At 37.9% G+C, this 13,802-nt stretch overlaps 1 protein-coding gene across 1 annotated transcript; it reads right to left on the bottom strand.

The window, feature by feature from the left end:
- Window positions 1-1,469: 1,469 nt before the first annotated feature.
- Window positions 1,470-11,385, bottom strand: LOC116437347 (activated RNA polymerase II transcriptional coactivator p15). The gene is made up of 4 exons (XM_032095020.1): window positions 11,314-11,385; window positions 9,518-9,637; window positions 2,585-2,693; window positions 1,470-1,743 (listed from the first exon to the last, which is right to left on the bottom strand). The coding sequence occupies exons 1-4, from the start codon at window positions 11,383-11,385 to the stop codon at window positions 1,664-1,666; spliced, it is 381 nt and encodes a 126-aa protein (XP_031950911.1). The 3' UTR covers window positions 1,470-1,663.
- Between the last annotated feature and the right edge of the window lie 2,417 nt (window positions 11,386-13,802).

The following is a 13,802-nucleotide window of genomic DNA, read 5'->3' as shown; positions in this document are numbered from 1 at the left end:
ATGTACCAGTGCTCCATTGTAAGCACTAAGTACTTTCTGTACAAAATATAAAACAGTTGTGTGCATGTAAGCCACACAAGGCAAGCCAAGTTAAATGGCTTGGGCAGGCAGTGTGGACAAGGCAGAAGCATGATAGCCAGCTGTCTTGGCTGAAGCAATCTTAACTCCCTTTCATTGTTTAATCTGTGTTATAGCCTAGTTTAAACATCATTGTTTACACAATACTCTCATTTGGAGCTTTTAAATACTATCTTACTCTGAGGTATATGTCTATTACTGTAAAAGTTTATGCATCACTGTTATGAATGAGAAGGGAGAGCTTAGACAAGTCCCTGCCTTTCCAGGTTTCTGGCAGTAGACAGCAGCTTTATTGAGGCGGCCAGCACCCCAAAACCCACTCTCGCTCTCAAGTTCTTAATAATGACCGATCGAACCTATTACAACATGAATTATTTATTGAATAGACCAAGGAAAACAGACATAAGACTTTAAACAGACTACTTACTACACAGGATAACACAAAAAGAACTACTAGTAGATAAAATAGTGCATGATAATAAAGGTACCTATATTACAGATAGCGAAGAAATCGTATAGATTAGGAACCAATGTCACTTACCAACGAATGATGGTGGTGTGCAAAGAATCTCCTCATTTCTCTCAATCCCAGGGAAGTATCTCAATGTGAATGTCTCCACGTTGAGGAGAACTCTCTAAACACTCAGAGAGTGTATAAGAGATTTCTGATTTCATGAAAATCATAGTGGTCTTTTATAGTTGTAAAAAGTGCTTGTCTGTCAGTCACTTATTTCTGGCTTATCCTTTCCCATCATTCAAGGAAGGATGTTTATTGCTGACCAAGGGTGTTTTCAGCTGAGATAATTCATCACAAGACAAACCATTCCGGCCTAGCTTAGCCATGGGGGAAGTAGATAAGTCTTTTGCTGTGTCAGGGGGTGAAAGGCCCTATCACATTCAAAATCTGGGGTCTAAGAATAAAAGCTAATTGTATTTTCTAAGTCAATCAAGCTATAGAAAAATGGGAAGAAATAGTGTGTGGCTTGTTTTCAAATGTTATTGTTTAGCATAACACTTCATGCAAGTAATGCAAAAAAGTCTATATACTCAGGACTGTTTACATCTGAATAAATACAGTAAATTAGCAAATACAGTATTTAAAATTAGCTACAAAAATGGGTTTTACCAGGTATTCACTGTTTGTATCAAGTCTTAAAGCTGAAAGCTGCCAGGGCGATACCAAATAATATGAAATAAAAGAAAAAAAACATTAAAATGAAGACATTCAAGGAAATCTCAGAAAAAAAAAAATCACATTAATGGTTAACTAAACTAAAACTAAAATTAAAGCTATCAGGCAACCTTACCAGTATCTTCAATCAAAAGGCCATAAACATCTACGCTTTACATATTATTTATTTTATACTATGAGGTGAAAGCAACACATTTCCTTTTAGTAATGTATACACAAATAGCCTCACTCAGAATACACTTTTAATGCACAAAGTATTCATTTTACAAATCATTTTGCAATCCAAATAAATATACAATAGCTTGGAAAACTATATTTTAGAAAACAAATGCCAATGTAAAAAGACCACTTAAAACAACTAAAATGATAAAAGGTTTCTGTATAGCTCTGTATTTACAATTTTCTTATTGCATCATCAATATCAGAAATCTGTTCCTTCAGCTGGTTCCACTGTTCTGGATTTAAAGAAATACCTGAAACACATTAAAAAGAAATACTTAGGACAAAAAAAAATTTGTAGTGCAGAATCTTGCATAATTACTGTTAAGGCTGGTTTCATACACAGTGTATGTCACAACTATTAATGCTTAACCTATCTCAGGTGTAACAACCACCTCGGTTACAAAGAAACTACTCATTTGGAACACTTCAGTTAAACTTTAGACCTTAGCTTATCTCCTTACAAAGAAAATGAGTCCAGTATAACAAATTAATTCACAAGTGTTAGGCTAAACACAGAAATACCGTGCTGGCCTTAACAGAAGGCAGTACAAAAGAAATAAGAAAATCAACCATATTCCTGTTGGCTTCTAAAAGCCATACCTCTGTGGACTGAACTTCTATGCACTTTTAAAGTACCATAATTCTGGGGGTTTTTTCCCCTCACATTTATTAAAGCACTGTGAATAACAAACTATAAGTAACATTTTGGACATACTATTACCACTCCCTAGCACTCAAAAACCAACATGGAAATCCAATTGTAATAAAAGCAAGAAGTGAAGTTAATCAATGGGAAAATGTATGGCTATGTATATAACTCCCATACCAAATCTGTTTGTATTCGATGCCTTGTTTTCCATAAATTATGGGGGAACCATTTAGGAAAACAGACTCAGGCCAATGAAACCACTTTGCTTTTGTTTATAGTCTACAGATAAAACTAATTATATGTTAAAATATAAATCATTAATAAGTAAAAATATTACTCTAAAAATACCACGTAGTAACAAAGTATAGAAATCTGATACACAAAGATCTCCAGCAAACTGCAGACAATGTTTTAATACAAAATAACATGAAGCAGAACAATACCTTTTCTGCCAGGCTTCATTTCACCTTCTTGATCCATCCAATATTCTCTAATATCAATTAAGACTTTTCCTTTAAAGTCACGAACACTGACATACCTCATTTTGCCAATCTGTCAAAACACATATAAGGATATTTTTTAGATATTTTACATATTACAGCATTCACTTTTCCTAGCAGTATGACATGGATATGTGACATTGCACACTGCAGCTTATTTTAGACACCAGTAAAACAACTAGATCAAGAGCTTAATCCAAAGCAATCAGTAGGCAAATAAGTAATGTCAATATAAATAGATGAATGACTTAAAATCAGTTGAGCATTCAGCATTCAATGCTCAGTACAAGAGTGGCTCTCTCCTAAAACAAAAAAATACCTGTCTTCTTAACAAGCTTACATCTTATAAAACGCACTAAAATTTACTGTTTTCTGAAATAAAGTTTTGCCTCTGTTATAACCATCTTTGTTAGCAACAGTTGTAAACAAACAGGGAAGAAGGAGCTCTACTCCCAAATCTAAGTTTTAGTCCATTCCATATGTACAGAAATCAAATTAGATATTCACATGAGATGGGCTCAATTTCTAACTGGTTTCCCCCCCCCCCTTTTTCTTTTTCCTTTTTTAAAACACAGTAAATACAGATGGAAACAGAAGTAAGACACCAACTGCCCCATGCCTGCTTCCGCCAGTTCATTGGGACACTTTATTGGAACTGTGGTTAAAAGACTGTACCAAATGTCCCAAAAAACCCCCTATCCAAATACTTTAAGTTTACCAACACAGCAATGGTATGAAATGACTTTGAAATAACAGATTTTCACACAGTGGCTTAACTGAATTATGAGGGCTTTTTTTTTATTCTCCAAAGAAAGGGCAAAGGGAAAAGAGACAACAGGCACACTACACATTACATTATTTAGGCTTTATCAAATTTGAAAAAAATTTATTAAAAAAAAAATTTGTTCACAAATTCAAAATATAATGTGAATTTGAGAATCAGAAATTTGATAATAATAAAATCAGTCAAACAATTAATGTAAAAAAATCTTAGTATTCTGTATGCACCTTCTGGATACACTTTGTGAAGAAAGAACACAATAAAGTAAACAATTTTAAAAATAGAATATTCTTTCCTGATAAAACATTAGTTTTAGTTTTCACCTTCCTTAATTTACACATCTTGCACTTTGACGTAATTTAACAGGCGACAAAACACATCTCACTAGCATTAAGTCTAACCAGAAAGCATGAACAACTGTCCAACTCTCCAACTCTTAACTAAACTCTCTCTCTCAACTAAAACCATCCACAGATGTTTAAATCTGAAATACTAAGGCCCGAACAACAGGCCCTGAGCCAAAGTTGACCTCTAGATGAACCTTCCAACCAAATGTTATATGCATCCACTCATTAATGAAGTATTATTAGCAATATGATATATGCATCCACTCTTTGGCAAAACATGTATTTACCTTTCTGTATTTAGCAACCAGACAAGGCCACATCTGGCCTTGTCTGGGGGTGTAGGATCAAAGACAACTCCCTTGGTTCCTTCTTGAGGCCTGGCCAGGCTTGGGGAGAAACCCAACAGGAGAATAAAACCAGATGTTCACACATTAGAAGTAATGGTAACTTGTTTATTATAAAAGCTGGGCTACTCACACAGCAAAGTCGGAAGCCTCTTTGCCTGCAAAGGTGGATGCACCACAGAATTTCCCAGTTACCGGGAGTGGTTCTCCAGTCCTTTGCTGTGACAGCTTCCCCCAGCTGATGACTGCAGATCCGGATGAAGGGGTAAAGTATTAGGGTAACTGGTAATGTATCTTTCTTAATCACTATAGGCAATCTTCTGTAGTAATGATTAGGTGCATTGCTTAGCTTATCCTTTTGTGATTCTTTGCAGTTTTGCATTATAATAAATTACACTATTCCTTAAGTTGGTGTCTGTGTCTGGTGCTGACCCTACCCACCAGCAAAACAAAGTCATAAAAGTTATTTCACAAAATATACATAAACAAATAGGCTTTGTGCTTGCTTAAACTAATTTTTCTTCTTATGCAGATCATGCTAAATTAACACTAAAAATTTATTTTTAAACAATTGGGATGTCTTTAAATAGCATAAGCCTGAAGCAGTTGTTTTCCTACTTCAAAGCATCCTTTAAAATAAAAAAGTTTATGATAGTATTTTGTGATTGATTTATTAAACACTTTCACAGCACTACAAATTTAACATTCAAAAATAAGGTATTATGTCACAGTAGCTGAGTTCTTTCAGACCAAACTTGGTAACATGTCCAAGTCCATCAGCACTGCTGGAAAAGGATATCCTAAATAGCCTTCATGAACAACATTTATTGGTTTTCCCTATAATGCTTTGGTGACTTTTAAGGTCATCTATAAACCAGCTTCAAGCTGTAATACTCCTCAACACCTTTTTTTTTTTTTCTCGAGATCTATCAAAGACTATTAGTCCATTGCCAAGTAACTCCAGATTTACTTTAAGAAAAAATCTGATATGATATAGCAGATTATATCTGCAAATACAGTAAACTGGTGCATAATTTGTCTATTAAAGATAAGGCTACATGTCTTAATTCAACTACAGTAAGGCGAGGGGCAATAATACAAAGTACACAACATTTATTCAGTCAGTAAGTCTACCTTAAATACAAACAGTTCCATATGAAAATGCTAAAACTGTTAGATTTTATATCACTGTCTAGATTTCAGCTGAATACTCACATTAAATTTCAAATGTTTAGGTAAACTCAATACAAAATCATTGCCACTGCTGAAAAGCTTTATATAGGCTTTCAAAGTACAGTTTAAAAAATTCAAACCTAGATTTTGGCTAAGCAAAGTGATGTTTCCTGAAGTTCAGTTACCTGCAATTCTGGCATTGAGTCATTTCTGACGAATTCTTTTTTCATGCATGTCTTGGGGTGATTTTATGATAATACCGTATTCCCCATCATCTGCTTTATGCCCAGAAATGGGTCCTGTAGCTTTAAGCTGGGTTTAGGAGGAGTGGTGGAAGCTGGGGAAAATTCCTCAGCACGGTTTGTGTTCAAGCACACACACTCCCCCGTGTTGCTCAGCTTTGAGGTGGGAGAGTTTTCTTCTGCTTTTAGCTAGCTTGTTAGCTGAGGCAAGAAGTTTTCCCGAGACTGTAATAGCCATTCTCCAGTGACTTCTGTGGCTTCTCCTGAGACTGTTCGGCTTAGCTGTGATCCGAGAACCAGATCATCGGACACTGTGGACCGACGGAGACACCACATCCCGGCCCCAGACCTCGGGAGAAGCCGGAGTCAGCTGCAGAAAAGAACTCTGAATCCACCGGTTTTCTCCACAGCGAGGAGGTTAATAGCCAGAGATCTGCCGGGATGAACCACGCTTCTCATAGAGATATGATGGAACTCTGTTTATTCTATTGTCAGTCCCATAGTTATACTCTAATTCCTCAAGCACACATAACCAAGCTCCATACTATTGGATTACAGCTACTGTTCACGCGGCCTTTAATAGCAAGCGATTGGTTACAGATTAATATGCACGCAACTAACTAACATAAGTCTTTCTCTTTCTATGGTCAGCATCCCCCTCCGCAACATCCTGTTGGCTTGCCACATCAGCATTGCTCCTCTCTTTTTTCCCTAGTCAAGGACAGTTCACTAATATAGCTTGGATTGTGCACGTACACATGTCCCTGTTCACTCAGCCATTTCTCTACAGATCTTTGCCTTTTGTGCCTCCAATTGGACAGGGGGGAAGAGGGAGCATCACATGGGTATGGTTTTTTTAGTGCAAGGACTAAATTGGAGAATACTATTGCTAATCAATGACACACAATCACATTCCAGAGCATCACAAACATATATTACCTACTTATCTACTTTCAGGAGTGTCTTGAGTTACAATGTAAGATGTGACCAAAAGTATGTATTCTATCACCATCTGTTAAAACCAGGTGGGGCAATGTTCTTTATCTCTTCCATGACACATCCCTGATAACTCCCTCCAGAGAGATATCTTTCTGTTAATAGGCCATCTAGCCTCACTGCATGACTCATAAAATTACATCATCCCATTGTGAGATGCTCCACCCAGGGGGAGGAACCAAGCATTCCTACCTGGATATAATCTGAAGTTTGGAACACTACAGTCAGCCCTACCTACTGGATTCCCAGAGGACAAGAGCTACCACTGGACACTGGACCTTCAGGTGAAGACCAGACCCTTCTACAGGATCACCACTTCAACAGCACCACTTCATCTCAACTGCTACCACCACCCTGACTAACAGGGTGTCAGGTTGTATCCTGACTGTCAGTGTTCTTGTACTAATGCATTTATTTTAATTTTCCTATTAAATTTTAATTCTGACTTGCAATCTCCCACTGGTTTGTTTTCAAACTAGTATGAGCCTATGATAGATAAAGACATTACACCAGGAAACTGAAGAACTTATTTCTCACAAGTGAGAAAAGCAATTTTGACCCAAACTCAAATAAAGGGGGGGGGGCACACATGCAACAGGAAAACTACTTTTCAAGTAACAATTTCTGTGAAATACCCAATCATGTAATGTGGTTCCACTCTGGATAATTAATATTAATACCTAACCCATCAGCATTAACAAACCTTATCCAAATCAGGCATAGGTCGATGATGGGATTTTTCAAACTAACCAAGGTACATGATGAACAACTCACATTGGCTTGAAGCCACAGACAGGAAACTAATGTAACATGAATAATGCTTGTCCTTAGGGCCTCTAGTAATACATCACAAATGGGAGTAAGGTAAATTTCCACACTTCAACTGCACTCAAATCCTTTAACAAATTCCAAAGTATACTAGGCTACCTATAAAACCTAAAAAGAAAATGACGTAAATAAATAAAACATACTTGGTCTCTTATACTTAATTCCCTTCTTACAATTATTTTATTCTTCATAATTAGTTTCAAGAATACCATTACACTAACATTAGTTTCAAACAAAAATAATCAAGTATAGATCTTTACGGAAATGTTTAATCTTCTGAATACAGCAGTCACAATGAGTTCAATATTAAAGGAAGCTGTATACTTTAAGAACACAGCCCAAAGGTGTAAAACAGCAAACCACTAAGTTTCATGTCAGTTGCTATCATTCCCACACATAATATGGATGCCACAGAATTTCTGAGTATCATATGAATGCTTTACAGCCTCATTTCCATCAACTGAAGACACACTTGTAAGTTATGCTGCAAAATCACTTGTACACTGATCATTTTTATTACCATGGGGAAGCAGAAAGGAGAGATTCTAGTATTATTAATATTCTTAGAACAAACAAAATAATACCTACAAAATTAACATGCAACTATATCTAGCATGCTCTCTTGGGTAGAAAGGAGAGAGAGGGAGCATCCTCAAACCTACAGTGCTATTTCTACACTGAAACAGGTGCATCTTAGTTAACACACATAAGCTGATGTTGCATGAAAAAAGAATGCACATAACACAACAAACAATCTAAAAAAAACTTTTGTTCTTGAGTAACTAAAGGCAGGCAGAAACTTAGGAACACTGATGGTTTAGGTCAGGGTGATACTGAAATATTTTTCTGTTTTGTAGTCAACACCAGAAGAATCCTGCTCTTAGAGTAATATGAGTCCTCTACTGTCTGTTTTTAGTAACTTATTACCTTGGGTCAAAAAGGTTGAAAGAAATCAGAGCACACAAATACTTTTGCTTTTATTTGAAAGTTTTTTTGCTTTGGTTGGTTTGGTTATGTTGGTTTGTTATGTTGCTTTGTTTTTTGTTTTTTCTCTTTTTTTTTCATTGGGAGTGCATTAAAATTAACTTTTCCCCAAGGCTGCAATTTCTGAACCGATTACAAAAAATCCCAAACATATAGGCTTTATGCGATGTTTGAGTTCTAAATGCAGTTCACCTCATTAGATGCAGAAGATACTATCTCATTTTTCCTACATGGATCAAAGCATGCTCCAGCAGAACTAAAAGTATTGTATTCTTTCTTCAATGGACAAGTCCAAGCAGTTATGCCCAGGGTCTTCAATTGAAGCTCTCCCTCCAACTATATATACAGAGTAAAGTGAAAATTGACATGGGCCTTCACTAGAGTTTCCCCCCATGTATTACTTTGCACAGCTACAGCCCAAAACCATTTATTTTGCCTTACTCAGTGTTGGAACCATCTTATTAGGCACCTCTCTCATAACTTTTCACAAACTTAAGAATCAAAGTCTCTAAGAATTTAAGTCCCTTTCTCATCCCTTACCCCTTTCAAGCCAGCCAGTCAGAAATTTAATAAGTCTTGATCCACACCCCTAAAAAAAGGAATTCTGAGGTATTCATATTCTTGCACAGCTTTCAGCATACATTGCTTCCTCAGCTAACCCCAGGATATGCAATACCCTGAACTCACAAATGTTTCTGGCTACTGAAAAAAATGTACATTCATCCTATTTTGACAATGTCAAAAATTGAAATATTGGATTTTCAGTGAGAAAAACCTGCATCATAAAGGAACAAGCAAAACTTATTCCAAGATACTGCCTCAGAAGACAGTAGCCAAGTTCCCTTGACCTAGCTAAATAGGAATTAAGAGTCCATATTTTGGGTTTCCAAGACTGTCCTGATCTAATATTTACAGACAAAATGACTACCCAGAGAATTATGACATGCAAAGACATGAGGGTTAGAATCAATTGCCACAACTCTGATTCTTTTACTCTATTGAAACCTAACAGTGCTTTTTCTCAGCATCTCATCTGCATGCTAGCATCGTAATCCACTTCAGCCAAGATTTCAGGAGACCAAGCACTGCTATCATGATATTCAGATAGCCTCATAAAACTTATACAGATTATGATGTAAATGGTTACCTTAACCAGGCTCTAAGACAGTCATCAATTTTACCTGAAACATATTCTCATCTCTGTTACTGCTTTGCTTAGAAGAAGCTGCACCTTTTGAACTTTCACCAGTCTTTTGTTTCTTTATGGGCTTTTCTGGAACTACTTGCTTTTTCCGCTTTGCCTTGGAGCAAGAATAAAAAAAAAAAGTAATGAATCACAACTCATTTTATAAATTATAAAAAAAGTTTATGTTAGAGGTCACAAACTACTATTATGCAATACACATTATCACCTTCCTCCTGTGAAGGCAGGAATCCAATACTGTACATTTAGACTGGAACAAAAAAAAAAAAAAATCTTCAAATGAGCCTATTTCTCTTCTCAGTGAAGCTTACCATAATAATTTGGCTTTAAAGAGAAATTAATTAGATCAAAATACATTTCAGAAAGCCTACTTTCTTTGTGCAATAATATTGTCAGTTTTAATTAAAATCTTAAAGTCTGATAGAAGCTTCACTTTCCAGAGAGTGCAATGAAAAATGGGGAACAGCTAACAACTCTGTTAAAAAAAAAAAAAAAAGTAGATAAGATAATGAAAAAAAGGATCTGAAAAATCAAATACAAGAGAATTTTTTTTTAATTGAAGTCCAATCTCTGTTCATAGCATGATAAATTAAACATGTTTTTAAAACATTCAGGCAATATCACCTGTAAATCAGATTACTTTGCTAGCAGATGCTACAGAGAATGCTACATTTCCACTAATGATTATATAGTAATCATGCCCACCATAAAGAAAGAATAATACAAAGATACCAAAAATTATTCTCACCTGCTAGAATCATATTGTAGATAACCTCTTTTAAAGAGCAACAGCTCAAAAAAATATGGGAGGTTGTCATAGAAAAAAACCAAAACCAACCACCTTACTGCCTACTGAAGTTGATTGCTACACTATGTCTTATCAGGAATACATTTCACAAACAACTAAAAAAAAAAACCTGACCATTTTCTCTTATATTAAGATTTCACAAAATACCTAATTTGCTAGGTGCAACCAAATCACATTTTCACATTTGAACCAATTCAGGATATCAGACTGAGTCTCTTCACATACCGCACTAAAAGACCCAATGTCTGCATTACCACCTAGCATTTCTTAAAAAGATAGACTATTGTATTCAATTTGTTTGCAATGACTGAAACATCTATACAAATTTATAAATTAAATCACTATTAAAATAAATGAAAACATTACATTTATGCATTTAAAACAGCTAATGTTAAAATTATCAACTCAAAAACATTCAGGTTGACTCCGCTTTTAAGTGAGAAACTAGCAGATGGTATTACAGTAAACGTAAGACTCTGAAACATAAAAAGAATGTGAGCAAGATAAGCAAGCGGCACATGGATGACAAGGCAAGTGGAGGTTTTCGTTTTGGACTTGCAAGTAATCCAGATATCAAAATGAAGGTGGGGGGTGTCCTCAAAATTAGTTCAAATTCTTGCCACCAAAGGCAGCTTATATAGAAGCCTTCTATCACTTGCCACAAAGCAGCAAAGAATTCCAGGAAGCTTGTGGCTAAATATACCATACAGAAAAACGTGAAGCAAAATGCATCTTAAGAAAAAAAGTGTACTGCAAAGCAAAAAGCATCCACCCAAACCATAATCTTGGAAGGTGGGTTTTGTTTGGGTTTGGTTTGGGGTTGGAAGGGGATGTTTGGGGTTTAAGTGTCAGATAAATCATATGGAATGACATGCATTTTGTGACATAACACTCAACTAATTCCTTAGCCCCAGCCTGAAATAGAACAGTTAACATAGTAGTTATAAACTGCATATAGTGGTCACCTTTTTGTCAACTTCACTATCTGAATCACTAGCAGATGAGCTTGAAGACACAAGTTCCTTTGACTTAGGCATTCTAGGAAGAGAAAGATAACATGAGAACACTATACAAGGAATACATCCCATTATGGCTAGAAAGCCATCTTCAAACCTGTTTGTAAAGGCTCATCTTATTCAAAACCCTCCTGAAGACTTTCCTGCCTTTTCATATAACCTTTAATACTCATTGTAGATGTGATCACAAACACCATTCCCTCTTATAGCTCTTCCCCTTTTTGCTGCGACTGCCTTATATGCAGTATTTTAGATTCTGAACTGCTTACAAAAGGACAATTTTTCACCAGTTTCATATTCTCCCAGGTATGGTAGATACTATAATGGAAAAAAAAGGCAATACAAAACTGGTGTCCAGATGAATTCTCAACATAACATTCATAAATATAAACAATTAAGGCCCCAACACTACATATATTCTTACATGAGCATTTTGCCTAGTTGAAATTGCGAGTAACAGCTGCATAGTTGTCATAGATGAAGCTAAAGTTCCCATCAGTAATAGAAAAGTCTGAAAATATCTCCGTTGCAGAGAACTACAGTGCTGTAATTAATATTTCCATTGCCACTTTACCACATCAGTCACTAGAATCTATTCATTTACTAGACAAGTGGACATTCAACTTTCCTTGAATGCATGCTGCCAGGTGTACTTCTACATCTCTAGTACGCAAACATGATTAGATACAGCAGTTGAACATCTTGCCTGCTACTAAAAACTAACAAATAACTAGCTCGTTTGTGATTTCAGAATACAAAGCAGCATCACATGGAGAATCTGTATAAAATAAACTAGCGAGGAAAGGCTAATAAAGTATTAAAGAAGCATACCTCAGGAAAGAAAAAGGAATAGCAGTGTTTTTAAACTGGCAATGAAATAAACTATGTGCAAAGGAAAAAACAGAGTCTGAATAATAATAACGGATCAACGTGGTTCTAAAGTAGAGTAAATTCTGTTATAATAGTTTGGAGCACAACGATAGAAGCTGTAGCACTGAAAATGAAACAGGGTATGGGAAGCACACATAAACCACGCTACAGGATGGAGGCAGGCAGAGGAGAGCTGGAACGGGACAATACAAAAATAAGCACAGCAATGACATGAAATAAGGAAGCCGAACAAGAAAAGTCTGATACGCGGAGGGCGGGACACCTGCAGAGGACAACTCCAGAGTCCGCATCAGGAAGGGAGAGTAACAACATGGAGGAAGATGGATGCGGAAACTAAAGGAAAAATAAATGGGGTGGGGTGGGTGTCCCCTCGTGAGAAACTAGCAAGCAGAGCGTGAGGACACCGAAGCACCGGGGAAAACAAGGGTGGAATGAGACGGGACAAGCGAAGACAAGGGAAAGTAACATGAAAAAGACAAGCGAGTACGAACTAGGAACACCAGATAGGCGGATGCCTGCCGCCATTTTCCTCCCCTCTTCCTCTTTCCTACGGTTCGTGTTGCCCCCCCCCAAGGGAAAGGAGCGAGGACGCGGCAGGGGGGCACGGGCAAGAACACCCAGGTCCTCCCATGGCAGGGTAGCAGCAAGAAAGACGCAGGCTACCGGCGGTGAAGGAAAGACAACACAACACAACACACACATACACACAAAAAAAAGGCCGAGGGTCGTCAGCGGGCAGGGCCTGCTCCCGGTGCGGGGTGAATGGAGCTGGGCGGTTCCCCACCGCCATTTTCTCCCTCACTCAAATCCTCTTTGCCCCCCCAACACGGCAGCGGCTCCTACTCCCGCTCCACGGCAGAGCATTCCTCCCGCAGAGCATAGCGGGCACCCGAGGAAAAGGGAAAGCCTCACCACACGGTTACCCAGCGCACCTCTCCTACACCAGGCTAGGAGATGCCGAGCGCCCTACAGTTGCGGATGGAGGAAAAAGAACACGACAACAGCCCTAACTAAACACGCAAAAGAACCCAAATGCTCACATCTTACTTCGCACACGGCTCCTCTACACCATGGAAGAAACAGAAGAGATTCATCGCAGAATCCCCGCCCCAGCCCTGCACCACGTGGGAGGGAGCAGGGAGAGGTGTTTAAAGGGGACGCGTACCTTTCTAACTCGTTCCTACCTCTCCCGCCCCGGCTAGGACAGGCGCAAAAAAACCCTGGCTTCCACGGGGCTACGCATCATTCCAATTTAGGGAGCCCTATGGGACCGCTGGCAGGGCCCTACCTGGAGCCAGGCCCCGTCGGGACTGCGGCTCCGCTGAGGGGAGGCCTGCACTCCACTTGGGGGCTGTGAGAGGGGACCGAGAGGAGGGCCCTTAATATCTAAAAGGAACCCTTAAAAATAAATCTGTAAATAGTTGTTTTCTTTTGCACGCAGCAGCAGTTCCTCGATCTCATTTAGAACCGCCCCGCCTGCAGCCGTGCCCGAGAGAAGGAGAGGAAACGCTCTGGTGTAGCTGCGTTGACTTTGCATACTGAAACCG

Source organism: Corvus moneduloides, chromosome W, assembly GCF_009650955.1.
Source record: "Corvus moneduloides isolate bCorMon1 chromosome W, bCorMon1.pri, whole genome shotgun sequence".
Lineage (NCBI taxonomy): Eukaryota > Metazoa > Chordata > Aves > Passeriformes > Corvidae > Corvus > Corvus moneduloides.
The sequence above is the reverse complement of the archived record's forward strand: the minus strand, read 5'-3'. Positions and strand labels throughout refer to the sequence as shown.

Bases quoted from the DNA above. Each gene is read 5' to 3' on its own strand.
- LOC116437347 (XM_032095020.1), bottom strand. From the start codon at position 11,385: ATGCCTAAGTCAAAGGAACTTGTGTCTTCAAGCTCATCTGCTAGTGAT. The intron at 2,694-9,517 runs GTAAAATTGATG...GTGTTTTGACAG, and splicing joins GAGATGAGAATATGTTTCAG to ATTGGCAAAATGAGGTATGT. The intron at 1,744-2,584 runs GTATTGTTCTGC...AATGTGTTTCAG, and splicing joins AATGAAGCCTGGCAGAAAAG to GTATTTCTTTAAATCCAGAA.